The sequence below is a fragment of the Camelus dromedarius genome, chromosome 7 (genome assembly GCF_036321535.1).
Source record: "Camelus dromedarius isolate mCamDro1 chromosome 7, mCamDro1.pat, whole genome shotgun sequence".
Taxonomy (NCBI): domain Eukaryota; kingdom Metazoa; phylum Chordata; class Mammalia; order Artiodactyla; family Camelidae; genus Camelus; species Camelus dromedarius.
The window spans coordinates 13781443-13802688 of NC_087442.1; the positions used below are offsets into that span (position 1 = coordinate 13781443).

At 37.2% G+C, this 21246-nt stretch overlaps 1 protein-coding gene across 2 annotated transcripts in view; it reads right to left on the reverse strand.

Annotated features, from left to right (window-relative positions):
• Positions 1–20426, reverse strand: part of TRIM24 (tripartite motif containing 24) — an 81466-nt gene extending 61040 nt beyond the window's left edge. The window contains exon 1 of one of the 2 annotated variants that reach the window (XM_031455447.2): positions 19811–20426. In XM_031455447.2, coding sequence (XP_031311307.1) covers positions 19811–20174 — 364 coding nt within the window. In that variant the 5' untranslated portion in view covers positions 20175–20426. The remainder of the gene's footprint in view (positions 1–19810) is intronic. The other variant, XM_031455448.2, reaches the window with a different exon arrangement.
• Positions 20427–21246: the final 820 nt, after the last annotated feature.

Genomic DNA, 21246 nt, shown 5'->3' on the forward strand with positions numbered 1-21246 from the left:
ATTGCCATGGGTATGATTTTATGAGACTTTCTACCTTTTTTGTATTTCAATTTATTTTTTAAAGTTTTTTTGGGGGGGATAATTAGGCTTATTTATTTATTTATTTTTAGAGGGGGTACTGGGGATTGAGCCCAACACCCTGGGCATGTTAAGCATGCACTCTACCACTTGAACTATACCTCCCCACTGACTTCCTACTTTTAAAACAATTTAATTTGCCCATACCTATTAATCAAAACACTTTTCAGTTTTCTTCTGTAATTTTACTGACACATGTCCCAAATACTTTTTAAGTTATGGTATTTTAAAACAATTATAAAAAACAGGACTCCCTTGTCCCGCTGTACAATGGAAGAGGATGGATAAGCCCTCATCCAAAACTTTCCCTCTACATCATTTTAACATTTATTTTTATTAGATTTCCATTAAATCAAATTTTAATTTGCTTAGTTTTTAGGTATTCATCATTGAATCAGCCCCAAACTTTCCAACAAATCTCTTTCAGTATGTTCAAAATATCAAGTAGTCTTTAGTTTACTTTTGTTTTCTCAGATGTATTCTCTGAAGTCCTTCCTCCAGCGCCAGTGCCTCAAGCCTGCTGCAAGCTGCCATCCCGGGACTTTCCTTCATTATCCTGGAAATTCCTTTGCCTGATGACATTAACAAAATTATCTATTTGCTTTATGCCACATGAAATCTAAATAGTCTCAAAGTAACTATAAAAGCTAAAAATAAGCCACCGAATGAAACATAAAATTTCTTTTTGTGTTTAGGATGTGGCATACAAGAGATGTACAATTCATGTTGTAATTTAAAGTCAGTTGAAAAATCCTTTACTACATTAGTTAAACCAGCCAGTTGATTATAATAATTTGTTTCAGGGTGTTTTGTGGGGGGGGAGAGGGGCTGATATTTTAGATTTTATTTATTATATAATACACTTATATTGTTCGAAAATCAATACTGCAGTACAAGTTACATTTACACGGTCTGATTTTCATCCCTAATCCATTCTCTATCCCCTCTTGCCTCCGCTGGTAGCCATTTTTAGTTTTTTCTTGTTTCTTTTAAAAATATGAGCATATATTTTCTCTTTCTCCTTCTGTTATTTCTTATTGTTACTGAGATTACTGCTTTTAGGCCATTTTAGCAGACCGAACTAAGAAATACACTTACACATAATTTCACCCCACATCTCCAAAGTCTGCATTACACATTCTTCTGTACCTTACCACCTTTTACTCAACAATACATCCCAGAATTCACTCCATAGCAGGCTATGGAGATTTTCCTCACTCCTCTTTCATATCTGCAAGGTGACATACCACAGTATATTCCACCAGTTGTCTATTGCTAGTCACTCCAATTTTTCATTATTGCAAGCAATACTGCAACAACCCTACATACACCTCATTTTATACCTTTGCAGTTCTATTTTGGGGATATTATTATTCCCAAAAGTGAAGACTGCTGGGTCAATAAGGAAATGCATCTCCAATTTTGCTAGATGTTGCCAAATTCCATTCCATAGGAGTTTTACCATTTTGCATTCCCACTGGCAACACTGCTGAGTGTCTTACTTTCTCCATAGTTTCACTCAGAAAGTATAATGCCAAACTTTTGGGGGTTTTTTTGACATTCTACTAAATGAAAACATGATATTCCACTATAGTTTTACTTTGTATTTCTACTATTATGAGCATACTGTCATGTTTAATGTGTTAGTTCTACTTTTTTTTGGTTGTTTTCTAAAACTCATTCTTACCTCTAACAGTATTAAATCTTTCCTTCTGCATTCTTCTCTTTTGTTGTCTTTCTGCCTTTTTGAGTATTCACTTATTTTCATTCTCACTGATGTAAACATCTGATGTTAAGAATTTTCTTATGATAATTGCTTTGGCTATAATACAGATGCTGGCAAACTATAGTTCACGACCCATATCCAGTCTGCCACCTGTTTTTATAAATAAAGTTTTACTGGAACGGCCATATCAACCTATTTATATATTGTCCATGACTGATTTCACGTTAAAACAGAAGAGTTTGAAAGCTGCAAGAGAGATCACACAGTCCACAAACTTTAAAATATTTCCTATCCACCTCTCTGTTAAAAAACAAAAACAGAAACAAAAGCTTACTGACCCCTGCTACAACATATTGATTCTGATGTGTCACATCAAGAAATCTATCAATTTTATTTGAATTTTCACTTTATGCCAAGAGGTGTTTGGCAGTATGTTTGTTAGTTTCCAGGTGGAAGGGTGTTTTTGAAAAAATTTTTTAACTGATTATAATCTAAAAATGCTGTATCTATTTTTGGGGTAAATCTTAGAGTTTTCTTTATATGTCAACAAAAAATCATTTTTCATCAATGTTACACATGCATTTTTCAAAAGTGTATTCTCTCATATGCAATACACAACCATGAGATCCATATTTTGGTTGACTTATATAGGTTTTCAATAACCTTATAAAATTTTTGTCCACTTGACCTATTTTCAACTGAGATTTTAAGGCTTCTTTTATGAATATACTCTAATTCTTACTCTTGAAATTTTTTTTTTAAAAAATCAAAGTTGTCATTAATATCTATGGATCCAATAATACATCTTCATTAAGACTTACAGCCTTATAATGTGTCCTACCTCTTTAATGATTTCTAGCCTGAGTTTTATTACCTTGTGCAACACCCAAATAGTGACCTCTGCTTTCTTTTTATTTGATTTGTCTGGAATCTTCACCCAACCTCTTACGCTTAATGTTTCTGAGGCTTTCAGTTTATGGTTATATCTTTTGCATAGAGCACAGGGGTGGATTTTGCTCTGTTAGTTAATCTGAAAATATTTCTTTCTCTGAACAGGCCAGTTAAGTCCATTTAATGATATTCCCCAAATGGTCTCAATTCTGTCACAGAGAGAATATATAAATTATTTCATTGTGTTTATGTCCTTTGTTCTCTTTTTTCTCCCATTCTATATTTCTTTTTGTATCTAGAAAGGTTTGGGTTTTTGTCCTAAGGATTCCTACTATGAGCAATATAGAGATTAGCTCTTTTCTTCCCATAACATCCCCGGATCACATCCCCCAGCATCTATTTAAAGCAGTATCATTTGATGCCCTGGTGAATTTCTATAAGGCAATCAATGAGCCTATTAAATCATTCTTTGGTTGCCTGAAATTTATTCTCTAATAGCTTCCTCAGGAAAGATTTATGTAAACTATCTTCCTTAAGTTCTTGAATAATTGTATTATAGCTACATTGTCAGAGCATATAACGAGTACATACTACTTTGTCACCCTTCTGCCTGTCATTAAATTCAATTCTACAGTTAGATATAAGAATTCCCTGCAGAACATCCTCCCTGTTGTTTTCCCAGCATAAGATCTTTTGATATTAATATACAGACTCAACAGCATGGTACTGGTATAAAGACAGACAAGCAGATCAATGGAACAGAACAGAGAGGCCAGAAATAAATCCAGACATACATGGGCAACTGACACTTGACAAAGGCAATGCAGTACAGAAAAAGGAGCATTTCAATAGTGGTGGTGGAAAAATTAAAATATCCATATGTAAAATGAATTTGGATCCATACTTTATACCACATATAAAAATTAATTGAAAGTGGATCATTGACCTAAATGTAAAACTTGAAACTATGAAACTTCAAAAGAAAACATTTGTGTTAGGTAAAGATTTCTTAGACACAGCACAAAAGAAAAATTAATAAATGATAAATTGGACTTCATCAAAATAAGGAATTGGGGATCCTTAAAGAAATAACCAATGCTATATGCTTCCCCCCCAAAAAAAAAGTTTAAAAAAATTTTAAGAAAAAAAAAAAAAACAGTACAAGGTGAACCTAGAAACTTTTTGTTTTGCCAGAAAGTAAGAAGTGCTCAAAAATCAGTGGAGGGGTAGATAAACAACTGTATAGCACAGGGAATTATATTCAATACCTTCTAATGGCCTATAATGAAACAGAACATGAAAAGGAATACATACACACACACACACACACCCCTTAATATAAATGAATCACTATGCTGTACACCAGGAATTAATACACATTGTAAACTGACTATACTTCAATAGATAGATAGATAGATAGGTATGATCAATGTTCACACTTATAAAAAAATCAATGGGGGAATATCAAAGGACAAGATGTCAACTTGAAGGGGTTTCTACTCACCAAACTGGAACACTTTGATTATCAAAATAAATAATGAAAGAAATGGATTATGTTATACTAAATTTAAAAATTTTGTCAGCTGATAATGATAGATAAATGGAAAAGGAAAATGTCACCAAAACAGTAAATTATCACCAATAATCATGGAATGATATAAAAATCATCATTTTGCAACATCACAGTAATAACTGATGAAGGCGTGAATCAGCAGTAAGTGCCCATCTAAGGTTTTCGGGAACAGAATATTCCACAGATCCCACAGTATCTCCCAGGAAGTTGCTTATTAATTACAAAGGGGGAAAAAGACATTTTTACAGTGGAGAAATTTGGCAGTTACCACCTTAAACAAGTGATCAAAGCCAACACTACCAATAATGGGACAGAAGGAGATCACGGTCCTACTGTAAAGCACTGAAAAAGACGCAGCAATTGCACCCCAGATGATGCATCAGTCTGGATACAATAAGGAGAGAGAAACTACACAATGAGTCTGAAAAAAGAAGTCTAACATAAATAATTGTTAACTACATCAAGGAACTGGGTTAACAGGGACTAGTCAGTAAAAAATAGAACTCTACAGAAAATAGGTATAATAGCAGATATGTGATATGATATGACATGACATAGTTGCCACCACCTCTCATGTCAAGACAGAGTGCCCAGGGCTGATACCAGATTTTGTTGGAGAAGGCACAGCCATGGCTCACACTTTGGTGTTGCACCAGTGGGATTTGCTGGAGATCCACTCTGGAATTCGTCTACAAGTATGTTCTATGAAATGTGCTGGCAATCTGTGCCTCGGATCTCCACAATATCCCTCCCACCCCAAAAACAAAAACAAACATATAAAACACACTGCTGTGAAAGGCAATACTGGGACAACTAGCAAAATTTGAATATGGATAATGTATTGGAAAATAGCATTATATCAATGTCTAATTTCCTGAATTTGGTAATTATACCATGGTTATATATGATATTATCTTTGCATACATCAAAACTCATCAACTTGGACATTTTAAATGCATGCAGCTTATTGTATGTTTAATCTAATCTCAATAAAACTAAAAATTTTTTTAAAGAAGAGAATGTCTATTCTTTAGAGGCACATTGATGTATTTAGGGCTGAAGGGTCATGATGCCTACAACTTACTCTCATATGGATCAGAAAAAACAACTAAGTATATGAACATGAGAAATAAAGGAAATATAGCAAAATCTGGTAACCTTAGGAAGGGCTCACAAGAACAATACTCACTGGGTTCTTACATGTAGTCTTTATGCTTGAAAATCAGTTGGCTGGATATAGTCTCAACTCGAATTTTCTGTGAAAATCTTAAAATATTTACTCCACCGTCTTCTGGACTTAGATGTTCATGTTGGAGTTTAATGATAATCTGATATCTAACAATTATTCTATCCATTATAAGTGATGTAGTATTTCTGTATAGGTGTCAAAGTGTTTCCTTTTTCTTTAAAGCTCTAAAACACGTTTCAGTGGTTCTGTTTCAGTTTTCCTAAGCACAGGTGAGCCATTTTAATATAGATGTTTATTATCCTTTTAACAATATTTTCTCGGACTGTAATTTTTTTCTGTTCCTTTGTTTTAGTACTCTTCGGGTACTATTATAAATGTCCATATATTTATGGGTATGTGTATATATGATCTTCTTGTCACTTTATGAATTTCTTTTATCTCTTTCTCTACTTGTTTGATTTGTTTTCATTTGTCTTTCTCCATCCTTTACATCTTTTATGGTAGTTTCTAGAGTGTGTATTCATTCAAGAACTTTCTGGTTCATTTTAGTTCCTGAAACATTTCTAATTTTATTCCTTAACTCTGTCAGTTTTTCTTTTCATGACTTTCTATAGCACAGCCATCTCACTTCTAAACTTTTCTAATTCTGGTTTATGTTGTTCTTACATAACATACTGTTTTATTTTCCCAGCTCATTTTGTAGAATTGGATTTCACTGTATCTCTACTCTAAGACCAAGGTATACTACTATCTCCGTTTCTTTAGCTGTATTATTTACAGGGCTGTTGTCCTCGTTTCTCTTATACATCTTTGAATGCTGTAAAACCACAGTAGGTTTCATAATTCATATTACAGTAGAAGGGGTTTTCCTGTATTTATAAGAGAAGTTATGTAGGAGTTATAAACAGGCTGACTTTCCTAAATTCAGAGCTCTAAGGTTTCTTCTTACTTTGTTACCACAAAGTATTCAAACCTATGGTACCTCAGTGTAACCACTTTCCTAATATTTTCTAAGATCTGCCTCCTCTGTGCCCCCTCCCACATGTATCTGAGTTTTCCTCTTCTTTTCCCCTAATTTCCAACCCTGGTCAACATGTGTTTATTTGTAGCAGTTTCTTCTTAGTGTGCGGCTCTGTTCCTTCACTGAATGTTTCCAAGAACCTCAGGTACCAGGCTGTCCTAGCTCCCCTAGACCTTCCTGTGGCAAACTCTTTGCCTCATTTCAGGCCCATGTTAACCCATGTTTGAATAGCACTGCCCTGAAACACTCACCTCTTCAGTGCCTCATAAGAAGGCATATAGGTATCACTATAAATTTATACGATCTCTACCAGCAAACATGATCTGTAATCATATTACATTTTACTGGGAAACGCCAATCACTTTGAGGGCACTCAGAGAAACCTTCTATACTTGCACCTATTCTTGCCTTCCCTTGTGTTCACAATGAACAAAATGTCTCTCCATCCACCCAAAGCCACTAATCTCTCCACCCATGCCTTGGATCAATCCTACCCTGCCTTCTCAGAAGCCCACACACTCACAAATCTATTCTTTCATATATTTAATAGCTCACTTGAATGGATCTCAAATAGAATTACCACATGACCCAGCAATTTCACTCCCGGGCATGTATCTGAAAAAACCAGAAACACTAATTCAAAAAGATACGTGCACCCCAATGTTCATAGCAGCATTATTTACCAAGATATTTGCCAAGATATGGAAGCAACCTAACTGTCCATCAACAGATAAATGGATAAAGAAGGTGTTGTATGTGTATACAATGGAATACTGCTCCCATAAAAAAGGAAATTTTGCTATTTGCAGCAACATGGATGGACTTGGAAGGCATTATGCTAAGTAAGTAATGAAACAGAGAAAGATAATTATATGATATCACTTACATTTGGAATCTAAAAAAAAATATAACAAACAGCGAGTAAAACAAAAAAGAAGCAGACTCATAGACATAGAGGACAATCAGCGGTCACCAGTGTGTGGGGGCGGGTACTACCGGGATGGGGAGGAGGCGGTACAAACTACTGGGTATAAGACAGGCTACAGGGATGGACTGTACAACACAGGGAATATAGCTAATATTTTAGAATAACTGCAAGTGGAGTGTAACCTTTAAAAACTGCAAAAACAAACATGCATAAGCCTTTTCTATTTACAAAAAAAAAAAAAAAACAAACAAGAAATACTGCTCAACTCCTATTTTTTCTCCTCAAGTACTATCTTAATCCTTTCCTCCCCACTTCAGAAGTAAACTTCTCTACAGAGCTGGTAAACTTTTCACCTACATTTCTTTACCTCCCACCCACCCCAATATGGTTTCCCTTCTACCTCTCCACCGAAATATGCTTTAGCACAACCACCATGTATCTAACCCTAAAATGTTTTTGGCTTCTCTTACTTGACCTTGCAGGAACCTGACTCCAGGAAACACTACTGCCTTTGTTAATACTTTCTTTCCTTGGCTTCCATGACAGTACACATTCCTGGTTTTCCTCCCACCTCTTCTTCTCAGTCTGCTTTGCAGGTTCACCTTTATCTAGTAGCCATTACATGCAAAATTCCTAAAGCCTTGTCCTAGGTGATCTCCACACTTTACTTTCCAAGAGTAGAAGGAAAGGGAACAGAGGGAAGACAACAAGGAGACCAAAAAGGAAGAGTTAGAGAAGTGGGAGGAGAACTTAAAAGATGGGTAGAAAAGCAGAGCTCGGAAAATTAGTAAAAGCAAACTAAGGCACATGACAAACAAGTCAAGTCTAGAAGAGTGATGAGGATAGTAAGAAACAAAAATCAACACGCACCAGTACAGAGACTCGAAGAATCTCACATGCCATAGGCTAGGCTCTCCTTCTGGTTATGCTTAATGCTGAATTCGAATAGTCAGGAGACACCAGGGAGACTATTCATCCATAATCAAAGAAAAATAAAGATCTTCTGGTAGTTATGACTCCTAATTACTATTTAAGAATTTTTCTTTTCAATTTATTGTACCATGATATGAGTACTTATGAACTGTCTTTATTAAAAGAAACCAGAACAAAGTTCTTTGAGGAATAGGGTTGTTTTGCAACTTCAAAGAAGAGGATTTGAAAAATGTTTAGACTGCATGTCCATGCAAAAACACTGAGGCAATTCAGCCAGTAACTATATGTTCCTATATTGTTTTAAACACAAATATTTTAACATGCATTCTACATATTTGTTACGTATATATAGTGAAGTACTAATGTATCTTGTACATAATAAATCACATAAATAAGACATTTTAAAAGAATGAAATTAAGATGAAATAAATATTTTTAAATGTATTGCTAATCATGAAAGCTTCATACTATTATTGGCTAATGGTCCAAGATGTAATACACACTTCAGGGACAGTTCATCATTAACATAGAGAATGTTCATCAATTTCAAAGACTCTTCTTATTAATTTTGAAATTTTTAGGCCTACTTCTTATTAGACCTAGTTAACCACTGCTGTTAACATCACAATAAGACTAATGAAGAATCTATAAAGTATCAGATCTGCCATTCTAATGCTGCTATGCTTGCAAAATTAGTATTATCTTTACCACAGCTGAAAATGAGACTTCAAAGATTCAAGTAATTTAAGCCTGATGGAAAAACCACAACTCCATCAATTCCATACACCTGATAAAATTAAACACAAAATCAGATAGCAATGGTCCCAGCTTTCTATAGGATCTCTTGCCAACTAATCCACTACTGACTGCATATTCAGGTGCCAGGAGTGACAAGTATCTACATAACACTGATGAAGTCATAAATATAAGCAGCCCTGACTTCTCTGGGCTCCACTTTCTGTATTTTCCTAAACTGGAGAAGAATCAAGCCATCAGCACCCAACATTGATTACAGACTCAAATGGACTATCTCTACACTGTTAATTGGGGATCACTTTTTTTTAAAGAACCAATTTATACACAACGTTACAACGTTGTGTTAGTTCTGGGTGTACAGCAAAGTGATTCAATTAAATATAGATAGATAGATAGATAGATAGATAGATAGATATAGATAGATAGATGTCTACATATATATATATCTACATCTGTTCTTTCCCAGATTCTTTTCCATTACAAATTATTACAAGATATTGAATATAGTTCCCTGCACTATACAGTAGGTCCTTGTGGTTATAGCAGTGTATATCTGCTAATCCTAAAATAAATCTATCCCTGCCCCCACTTTCCCCTTTGGTAAGGGGGTTAGTTTTCTATGTCTGTGAGTCTGTTTCTGTTTTGTAAATAAGTTCATTCATATCATTTTTTAAGATTCCACATATAAGTGATACCATATTTGTCTTTTTCTGTCTGACTTACTTCACTTAGCATGATAATCTCTAGGTCCATCCATGTTGCTGCAAACGGCATTATTTCATTCTTTTTATGGTTAAGTAGTATTCCATTGTATATATAGACTACATCTTCCATATCCATCCATCTGATGATGGACACTTAAGTTGCTTCCATAGTTTGGCTATTGTAAATAGTGCTGCTATGAACATGGAGTGCACGTATCTTTTCAAATTAGTGTTTCTGTCTTTTCCAGATATATGCTCAGGAGTGGGACTGCTGGATCAGATGGTAAGTCTATTTTTAGTTTTTTAAGGAATCTCCATACTATTCTCCAAAGTGGCTGCACTAATTTACATTCCCACCAACAGTGTAGGAGGGTTCCCTTTTCTCCACACCCTCTCCATCATGCATTATTTGTAGACTTTTTGATGATGGCCAGTGTTAGGTAATTGTGTTTTTGATTTGCGTTTCTCTAATACTTAGAGATGTTGAGCATCTTCTCATGTGCCTGTTGGCCGCCTAGATGTCTTCTTTGGAGAAATCTCTATTTAGGTCTTCTGCTCATTTTTTGATTTTTTTTTTTTTAATGTTGAGCTGTTCATATGGAAATTAATCTCTGGTCAGTCACATCACTGGCAAATATTTTCTCCCATTCTGTAGGTTGTCTTTTCATTTTGTTTATAGTTTCATTTGCTGTGCAAAAGCTTTCAAGTTTAATTAGGTCCCATTTGTTTATTTTTGCTTTTACTTCCATTATTCTAGGAGATGGATCCCCAAAAATATTACTGTGACTTATGTCAAAGAGTGTTCTGCTTATGTTTTCCTCTAGGAGTTTTACAGTATCCTGTCATACATTTAGGTCTTTAATGCATTTTGAGTTTACTTCTGTATACAGTGTTAGAGAATGTTCTAATTTTATTCTTCTACATGTCCTGTTTTTCCAGCACCATTTATTGAAGAGACTGTCCTTTCTCCATGATACATTCTTGCCTCTTTGTCAAAAATCATTTGACTGTAGGTGTGTGGCAGGACCACTTTTTATGGCTATTGCACATGTGCCCTACAGCCTATAATTTAGGGGTTTCCCAAGGCTGCTGAACCCGAGGGCCTTTTGTAAGTGGCATCCATATGGGACTTCCCTATGAATGAAGATCAGAGGGTTTTATGCTACAATGCTGGTAATGGCCTACTATGATCTTCAATCTTTTGACATCATTTTAGTTAGAAACAGATGTGAAAATCCAAGCACATGTAAACTGTGTTACAATTTGTGGGAGAAAAAAAAAATAGGGTCTGCAGTATAGAAATCCCAACACCTCCAGGGTAGCTGTGTTATAGTCTGACAGACTGTACAGCACAAGGGACTGATCAATTTAAGAAGGCGAGTGAGGATTACATGCATTTCGCTTGCTAAGGCTTGTATCCTGTGGTGCTACATATGCCAAGAGGACCTTCATTTCTAACTCATACAAAGGTACTTTTTGGACTTGCAGCAGCCCTGACTCCTCCCTCAGGATACTTTGTATATCACATGTGAAACATAGCCATTTGACATGCTTAGTCATGTGACCATAATCATCTATGCATCAAGTACTTACAAGCTTAGAAGTTCTAATGTTTTCTCTCACCTCAGTAGGTTATGTTTTACCTCATGTGGCACACATCCGACTTTAGAGACTACCGGTCTAGCTGTGTACTTGAAAATGCAGGAGTAAAGTTTGAGAAAGTGGTCAAGGTTACAGGAAGAGATGAGACGTGTATCTAGGTGACAGTTTAAATTGGTGCAGTCTCTAAGAAAAATTAAAGGGGCAGAATCTAGAGTTCTAATTACTCACATGTGAGTATATGAAAAAGGTGCTATGTGATTTTAAAATTGTCTTCTTGTAATAGAAAAGAACAAATCTGACTCCATATTAGATCTGTTCCTTTGGCTTTAATCCTGTGCCCTGTTTTCTTGGCTTAGTCTTGCTAGCTCTGCACTCATGTAAAGATAACAAGTTGGGAAATTGAGAATAACATTTGTTTTGTTGGAGGTTTTGCAGGAGCACCATGAGCTGGCCCACGTGGACAGCTGCAAGAACAAAGAGTTCCTACACCAAGTTTGCAACAACCAACCACATCCCCTCCCATGTTTTTTTGTATAAAAGGAGACTGTATTCTGACTTGGGGAGGACGGTTCTCCAAGACATTAGTCTGCCATCCTCTCAGTCTGCCAGCTTTCCGAATAAAGTTGCTATTCCTTGCCCCAACACCTCGTCTCCTGATTTATTGGCCTTTTGTGCAGTGAGCAGAACGAGTTTGGACTCGGTAACATTCTGATATCAATATTCAACCACAACAGAGTAACTAGTACCAAGACAAGCTTGCCTGACATGCACAACTATATGTAACTGGAAAGACTATATGAGGTTAACTGTTTTTATGCACTCAACAATAGAAATGTAAGCCAGTGATCCCTGAAAAAGGGAAATCTCAGGAAGTGAGTCCCTAAAATGTCTTGATTCTCTGCCTGGGAAGTATTTCCTGACCATGGTTCAGGGAACTAGAGTCTAAGCAGAACACAGCTTAGAAGTCAGAGGAGAATTTCGGGCTGTGAAACAGATAAGCACTGGAGAGAAGGGAGCTGCACAGAGGAAGGGCACCAGTAGTCTATGGAGGGTTTCTCCAAATTCTTGGCTGAAGGCTACCATGTAAGTGCAGAGTGAGACTTCAGGAAGCTCACCAGAGAGCAGCTGCTAAGGGACTGAGACAGGAGCAAAGTTACCAGAGTCCCAGCAGGAACAAAAAGAAAACAAATAAAAAGATGGTAGCCCTAAACTGGACCATGCTAATAATTAAATGCAAGTGAATTAAACAATTAAAAGCAAAAGTTTACAACTTGGATAAAAAAGCAAGACACAACCATACACTATCTATAAGAGATACACTTTAAATATGAAGGCTGAATGTAAAAGGATGGGAAAATATACCATTTAAATACAAAGAAAACTGGTAGCTATACTAATATAAGACAATGTAGACTTCATGAAATAGTAGTACAAATGATAAAGAAGAACATTTCAGTGTTAAAAACCGCAGGCAATTCATTAGTAAGCCAAAGCTTCAATACCTGTAGAAGAAACTAACTGGATTAGAAGAATAAAGAGATAAATCAGCAATTATGACTGAAGATTTTAACATTCCCCTTTCCATAACCGATAGAACAAGTAGACAAAAACAAAAACAAAAGCAAACAAACCTAACAAAAAAAACTAATAAAAATATAATTTTTTTTACAACATTATCAACCAACTTGAGCTAATTGACATTTACAGAACACTACTCCCAACAACCATAGAATTTAAATTATTTAAGTGCACATGGAACAGTCACCAAGACAGACAATATGCTAGGACATAAAATGTCTCAGTAAACTTCAAAAGATTTAAATCTTACAGATCTTTTTTTTTATTGGAATGGAATAAGTTCTCTAGAAAACCCTCCACATACCTATAAATTAACATAGGTCCAAGGAACCCACTGATTATAGAAATCACAAGAGAAATTTTTTAAAAACTTAATGGAATGTTAATAAAAACAACACAAAATTTGTTTGAGGTAGCTAAAGATGCTTAGAGAAAAGAAAGATACCTTTAAAGCAGAGAAAAATTAGTAAAATTAACAAAGCCAAAAGTTACTTGATAAACCCTTAGTAACCAAGAAAAAGAGTAAACATGAATTACATAATAGAAAAAGAGGGGACATCATTCAGCTCCTGAAAACATTAAAAGGATAAGGGAATGTTGAGAACAAATTTATGCCAATAAATATTCCAATTAGCTAAATCATAAAATTTTCTTCAAATAATTTACCAAAATAGATTTGAGAAAAAATAAAAAATCTGAATAGCCCTGTATCTATTAAAGACACTAAATTCCTAGTCAAAAACCTTCCCATAAAGAAAACTGCAAGCCCAGATGGATTCACTGGTGAATTCTGTCAAATATTTAAGAATTAATACTAATTTTACAAAAACTCTTTCAGAAAATAAAGATAGAGGAAACACCTCACACATTTTGAGGCCAGTATGACCTCAATACCAAAATCAGATAAAAAACACAAGAAAACCATATTACCAATGTTCCTCATGTTCCAACATAAAAGAAAAAAATTCTTAAAATATTAGCAATTCAAATCCAGAAGTACACAGAAAGGCTAATACACCATGACCAAGTGGGGTATATCCCAAGAATGTAAGACCGGTTTAATACCTGAAAAATCAGTGTAATTAACCACACTAACAGAAAAAAAAAGAGGAAAACCACATGATCATTTTAATAGATACAGAAAATGCATTTGACCAAATTCATCATTCATTCATGCTTTAAAAAAAACCCTCAGTATACTTGGAATAGAAAAGAACCTCTTAATTTTGACAATGGTCATTTATAAAAAATACAGCTAACATATTCATAATGAACAACTGAATGTTTTACTCCTGAGATGAGGAATAAGAAAAAGGACACTGAATCTCATTTAATATTGAAATTAAACTTCTATTCAATATGGTACTGGAGATTCTAGGTAGTGCAATAAGGGAAAAAAATGACCTAAATCACAAAGAATGAAAAGAAAGAAGTAAAACTACCTGTATGCAATATGATAGTCTATGTAGAAAATCTTAAAAAAATCTACAAAAAACTACTAAATTTAATAACTGAATTTAGCAAGATAATGGGATACAATCAATATACAAAAGCCAATTACATTTCAGTATACTAGGAACAAATAATTGGAAATGAAAAAATTTAAAACACTTTCAATATTGTTAAAGAACAATTTCATAAACTCTTTTAAAATAAACTAACAAAAATTGTGCAAGACCATATAATAAGAGTAGAGAGAAATTAAAGATCTAAGTAAGTGGGAAATAAAACATGTTCATGGATAGGAACAGTCAATATTGTTAAGATCATTCTCCCTAAATTGGTATCTAGATTCAATGCAATTCCAATCAAAATCACAGCAGACTTTTGTGGAGAAATTGACAGGTGGCTTCTATAACTTATAAAGAAATGTAATGACTTGAAGAGCCAAAACAGTTTTAAAAAAAGAACAAATTGTCCAATTTCAAAATGTGCTTAAAAGCTATAGTAATGAAAAAATATTATTAGTACTGAACAGAGAGATAACAGAATAGAGAGTATAAAAATGGAACCACAGATATATGTCCAACTCACTTTTTGCCCATCATATTGCTTTTGCATTTTTGTAAAGTACTCTTTTCAATAAATGGTGATTTAACATATGGTGAAAACATGAACTTCAACCCTTACCTCTCACAAACATTACTCTAAATAGATTACAGATCTAAATATAAAAGCTAAAACTATAAAAGTACTAAAAGAAAAGACAGCAGAAAAATCTTAGTAAACTTAGGGTAGGAACACAAAAATCACTAACCATAAAAGAAAAAGAAATTATAAACTAGACAATCAAAATTTAAATCTTCAGCTCTTCAAAAGACACCATCAGTAAGAAAATGAACATGCAAGCAAAGAGTTGGATGTATATATGTAACCAAGGACCAGGAGACAGGATATATATAAAGAATTTTTACTTTTCAATAATAGACCAAACCACCTAATTTAAAAAATCTACAAAAGCCTCAAACTGAAATTTTACCAAAAAATATATGAGAACAGCCAATAGTACAGGAAAAGATGTTCATTATTATTCAGAAAGGAAATTAAAATTAAAATCATGAGATATTCCTTTAAGCATATTAGAATGACTAAAATTAAAGACTACCGCCACCCAAATTGTTGAGGACGTGAACCAACTGGAACTCTCACATACTGCTCGAGAGAATGCAAAATGGTACAACCAGGGTAAACATGCATTTAGGATACAAACAAGGTATTACAACTCTAAGTATTTACCCAAGGAAATGAAAACATAATCACATAATCTACAATATTTATAATAGTTTTATTCATCATAGCCCCAAACTGAAATCAATGGTCATTTCCACCAACAAGTGAATATTGTATACAGAACATATGTATAAAACTGTAGACAATATGGATCAATCTTAAATACTATTAATCCTTTGTCATTACATCTCGTCCTGATAAGATGACTTACAATTTTTGCCAAGAACCAGAAGAAATCAGCTTCCAGAATTCACATAGTTACATATAATAGACTGCCAGATAACACAGAAAACTGACAGATTCTTATATTTTACTCCACTTTGACAACTAATTTGATCCCTTTCAAAAGTATGGTCTCAGTATTCTTTAAAAATAGATCTTAAAAGGGGAGGGTATAGCCCAGTGGTAGAGTGCATACCTAGTATGTACAAGGTCTTGGGTTCAATCCCCAGTACCTCCATTAAAGATGAATAAACAGAAAAACCTAATAACCTCCCCACCAAAAAAAATTTTTTAATAAAAATAAATAAATGTAAAAATATATGCATTAAAAATATGTTTTTAAAAATAGCTCTTACAGTTTGCTACCCTTTGGCTGAACAGTACATCCAAGCCACAAAATATTGCACAATGTGGTAACATTTCTCCAAGATCAGCTTGTCTCGTGACTTCATGTACCAAAATGTACCTAAAGAAAATGTTTTCTGAGCTCTTTCCTCTTTCCAGGATATAACTGCATACTAACAAAATGACAATCCAACTAAATAAGGCGTCAACCGACTTTAGCCTGTGGTCACTTACCCTCCTTCCTTCCAACTGGTAGCCTTACAAAAGGACAGTTTAAACCAATGTTCTCAGTGGAGGCTTGGTGGCTAGTGTAATTGTGTCTAAGCATTTATAAATTAAATTTTTGCTATAAGTTAGTTTTGTTTCTTTTTTAAGAGTTAAATCACTGTGCTGATTTTTGTAAAAAAAATATGTGTTAGAAAGGACTTATTTTCTACAAAGTTCATTTAGGATAACAAAGGGAGCAGCAAAAAAGCATTTAATAGAAAGGCAAGCTAGGTCTGATGGTTTTGAGGACACTACACTTTGAATTTTGGTCTTAATGGTCTAAAGAATTCTCTTTAATCAACCATACTTTGGAACATAATACTGCTTGAGCTGAAAAAAACACTAGGGTTTAAGACTACACTCTAGAACTCTAAAAAACTATGACAAACTGGACTTTCTGTGGAAACAGGCCTAGAAATCTAGAGTTTTAACAAGTATACCAGGTGATTCTACTAGAGCTAAAACTAAAATTTGAAAACCCGTATCTAAATCTAAAAGAGTCTAACTGCAACACATGTAGCCTCAACACAACTTGTTTTGTTTGGCCTACAGAATGGGTCTATATGTGTATATGTGTGTGTATTTTTAATTACTTGTCAGTATCTAATATTAGAGAAATTTTACACAAAATTCAGACTTCAAACTCCTCGTTAAAAATAAGTAAAAGCTCCAACCCTGGCCCTACGCGAGGCCCTGCCATCTGCTGGAGCTGAGTTCACTCCCCCTTCCTTTCACTCCCTACCATCCGCTATTATTCTACCCTATGCTCGTGGTGCTCCATCTCAATTACTTGCTTAGCTCCTGTAGGTACTGCAGTTTGATCTATGACACCTGTATCCACAAGTTCATTAGGCGCATAAAGAACAGATGTAATCAAATGAATCCCATTTATTTACAGTTGACTCTTGAACAAGTTGGGGTGCCGACCCTTCCACAGTCAGAAATTCGAATATAACTTACAGTTGGCCCTGTCGCCAGTTCTGCATCTTTAGATTCAATCAATTACAAAACCTGTACTACGTGGTATTTACTACTGAAAAAAATCTGTGTATAAGTGTACCCTTGTGGTTCAAATTGTGTTGTTCAGGGGTCAACTGTAGTTCTGAAAGGTACTGTCTAAAATTTTGCTACAGGGAGTATTAAAATTAGTTTGCAAGGAGAGAAGAAGGGAGAAAATATCCAGGTCATTAAGGCTCAGACTAGTATTTTCAATTTATTGAAGATAACCCTAACATTTTTTAAAGAGGTGTATGTAAGTGTCATTTCTTAAAGACTTCTTTCTTAGTATAAAAACAAAAATTATCTTCCAATTTAAGTGCTTTCCTGAACTCCTGCTTACAATACAAACACAAAGATAAAAAATATTTGGAGACTGGAACATTTTGAGAACTCTAGAGTTGCAAACTTGCCTCCGAATTGAGGGTCAGAGCCTTTGTTACCCATGTTCTCATTCATTCAGATAACAAATGTCATGGCCTGGAACACAATAAATCTTAATTCTAGAGTTATGCAAAATTCAGATCCTAATTGGCTACTAGCCTGTTTTAGACATTTAAAATATAAATAAAAGAAACCTTTAAACATGTCTAAAAATCAAGAATTAAAGTTTAAGTTTCACCTGTACTACTTTCCAACAGGTGGGCCATCTCAGAGCAAACTAGTGTGAGGGATCTGAGATATTACCCTATTTGCAAGCTAACAAAGTAGCTTACCATGGATGCTGGTAGAAGACACAAGACTCATGGGTTAGAGACAAAGGGCAGTTTATAACTTCCAGTAATAACATAAGCCAAAGCATCAACATTTTTGCACTGGTGCCCAGGGCGGCAGTCCCCAACCTGGCAAGGTGAAGAGAGCCAGTTGACACTTGCATAGGCAATGGGTTGTATTACAGGAGGGGAAACATAAGCTTTGGGAACCCTAAGCTTTTATGATGGGCAATAAGCATGCCTGCCTTTTATTCCAGAAGGAGGCATTTATCTCTGTTATACTGGAACATACGCATGCCTGCTCTTTGCTCTGGTGGACCACACTATCTTTCAAAGCTGTTCCTTATAGGAGCATCCTTTTAAAAAGAAACAAAGGGTAGTCAGTATCTCTCCTAGCAAGACCTGCAGAAACAGAGAGACCCTGGAAAAACTGTCTTCCTCAACTAGATACTGTTCCTAAGGTATAATCAAATCAGGAGTCTAACACTACAGTCTATTTAAAGCATCAATTTCATACGTTCTTTGACCTAGCTCAATTATTTAATTAGAATTTTATCTTGAATAGAATCAACTAGTCCCTTTAAAAAGAGAAATATGTATTGAAAACGAATTATTTCCAGTTACTTTGTATGTTTTAAAAGGAGGTGCTCAAATATTTGCAATACTAACATTTAAAAACCTCGATTATTCTATTAGAAACAATTTACCGTGCTTACTTTAAGTAACTTTAAGTGTTTCAAACCTGTTAACGTTAGCAACGGAAACTACCTGTCAAAAGTGTCGTTATACAGTAACAAACACCACAAAGAGAACGGTAACTTCAACATTTACAACTGCTGTCTACTACAAAATAAAAGAAAATGCTGCACCCAAAATCACTTTGTTCTACTTCTCTTTACCATTTATCGTCTCAAAATAAAATATTCGAAAGAGAAGGACAACAAAACACCGTCTCTTAGTTCCTTTGTCCCCAGTAGAGAGGCGAGAACTGGGGGCTCATTAAGGTAAATAACCCAAAACAAGCAAGACCGAAACATGCAAGACGGCATCCGATCTGCAATCAGTCATCAAAGAAAGTCACCAACACTTCATCTTCATCCCTCCCTTCCCCCCTCCAGCTCAAATAACGTGGGTATGCACAAGATGATTAGGATCATATGGACCCGGACAAAGCTTTGGGAGGCAGAGGGTAGCAGTTAACTACATGCAATCTGCAAAGGACCCGAGATACAGACCACAGCCGACTCCGACAGAGGTTTTCAAAAGTGCGGGTCGCATGGGCCACTCAACCCTGGGGGAGAATACTGGGGAGTAGGAGCAGCAGCAGTAGCTCTGCCAAGTCCACAGCGCCCGTGGAAGTTGCTTGCGGGGCGCGCGGCACGCTGCAGAGCGCGCGGGCCCTCCATGTCACCGCTGCCAGCACAGACCCTCCTCGCCCCTCCCCCGCCGCGCACCCCGGGCGGCGGCGACATGACAGCGGGTCGCAGCACCGCACCGGGGCGCCGGCCTCCCCAGCCCCTCCCGGGATCCCTCCTTCCGACCCGCGGCCGGCTCTCACCTTGGGTAGCGAACGGCGAGGAGCCGCTGACCGGCGAGCCGGGGGCGGGGACTGGCGGCGGGGTCTCGGCTGAGCCCAGCATGGGCGCGGGCAGCATGAGGTAGCGCTGGGGCGCGGGCAGGCAGCGCTGGCAGAAGGAGTGCAGGCAGGGCAGCAGCTTGGGCGCCCGGCTCTGGATGTTCTGGTGGCACACGGCGCAAGTGTCCAACAGGTTGAGCCGGGCCGCTTCGCCTCCGCGCTCCGAGTCGGGGCCCTGCCGACTCTCGGCCTCGTTCTCCCCGCTCGGCGCCGCCGAGGGCCCTCCGGCGGCCGCCGCCGAAGCCGCCGCGGCCGCCGTCGCCGCCTTCTCCACAGCCACCTCCATTGTCCTGCCCCCGCCGCCGCCGCCGCCGCCGGGAAAGGAGGAGCGCGGTCTCTGCAAGCAGCCGCCCCCGACGACCTCCTCCTCCTCCTCCCAGGCCGCTTGGGCGACCCGCAGGAGAGGGAGGGAGGCCCCGGCTGAGGAAGCCTCCTCAGGCCCCGGGGATCCGCCTCCCGGGTGGCGCGGCCGGAAGAGGGGATCTGTCAGCGGGGACTACTCCTCGCACCGGGGAGGCTGCCCCGTCTGCTTCGCCAACCGCCGAGGCGCTTGTCGAATCCGCCCAGCCCGCCCTGGCCTCCCCGCCTTTCTCTGGGGCCCCCAGGCCTATCTCAGGCCCCGCCCCCACCCTCCCTCTCCCAGCAACCGAGGCAACGGCAGGGAGCACGCCGCCCAATAGCCGTCTCGCCTGGTCGGGGGGCGGGGCCTGCCGAAGCCCGCGAGGCTCCGACGGCCCCGGCGGGAGGCTGGGAGGTGGGAGGGCGCTTGCCCAGCTCCGCCCCCCGAGCTCCTGGAACCGCGGCCTCTGATTGGGCCTTTGTGTGTATTTAGCTCCTCTTTAAAGATTAAGTGTTCATTTGTTAACGACCGACCATCTAATTCGGTCCGCCTGTGTTAGCTCCTCCTATGGGGCGGAGCTTCACTGTCTACCAAGCGCTGTTAATTAAGTAACTGCTTCAAAAACTCTCGTTTTACTGCTGGAGACGGAGGTCCTGGACAAGGAGTAAATATGGTGGGAGAGTCAGAGATCGGCCAAATAAATACAGTAAAGAGCAAACAAAGAATTTTTAAAATGGAAAAATGTTGCTTAAATAAGATTGTAGAGGCAGCATGGATTTAGCCACCTGAATTTATTTATCTCTATGATAAACGATGGAGTGTAAGAATAAGGGAGTGAGATTCTCTTACCAGCTGGAAATTTTTAGAGGATTACCCAATGAAAAAGGTGAATTTCAGTGATTTGGTTTTTAAGTGAATGAAAATGGTTCTCCAAGGAATTAATATATATAAATTGTTTGGAAATGTCTTTATTGCATAAATATGGCATCATTACAAGAAATAAAAATGCCAATACTGA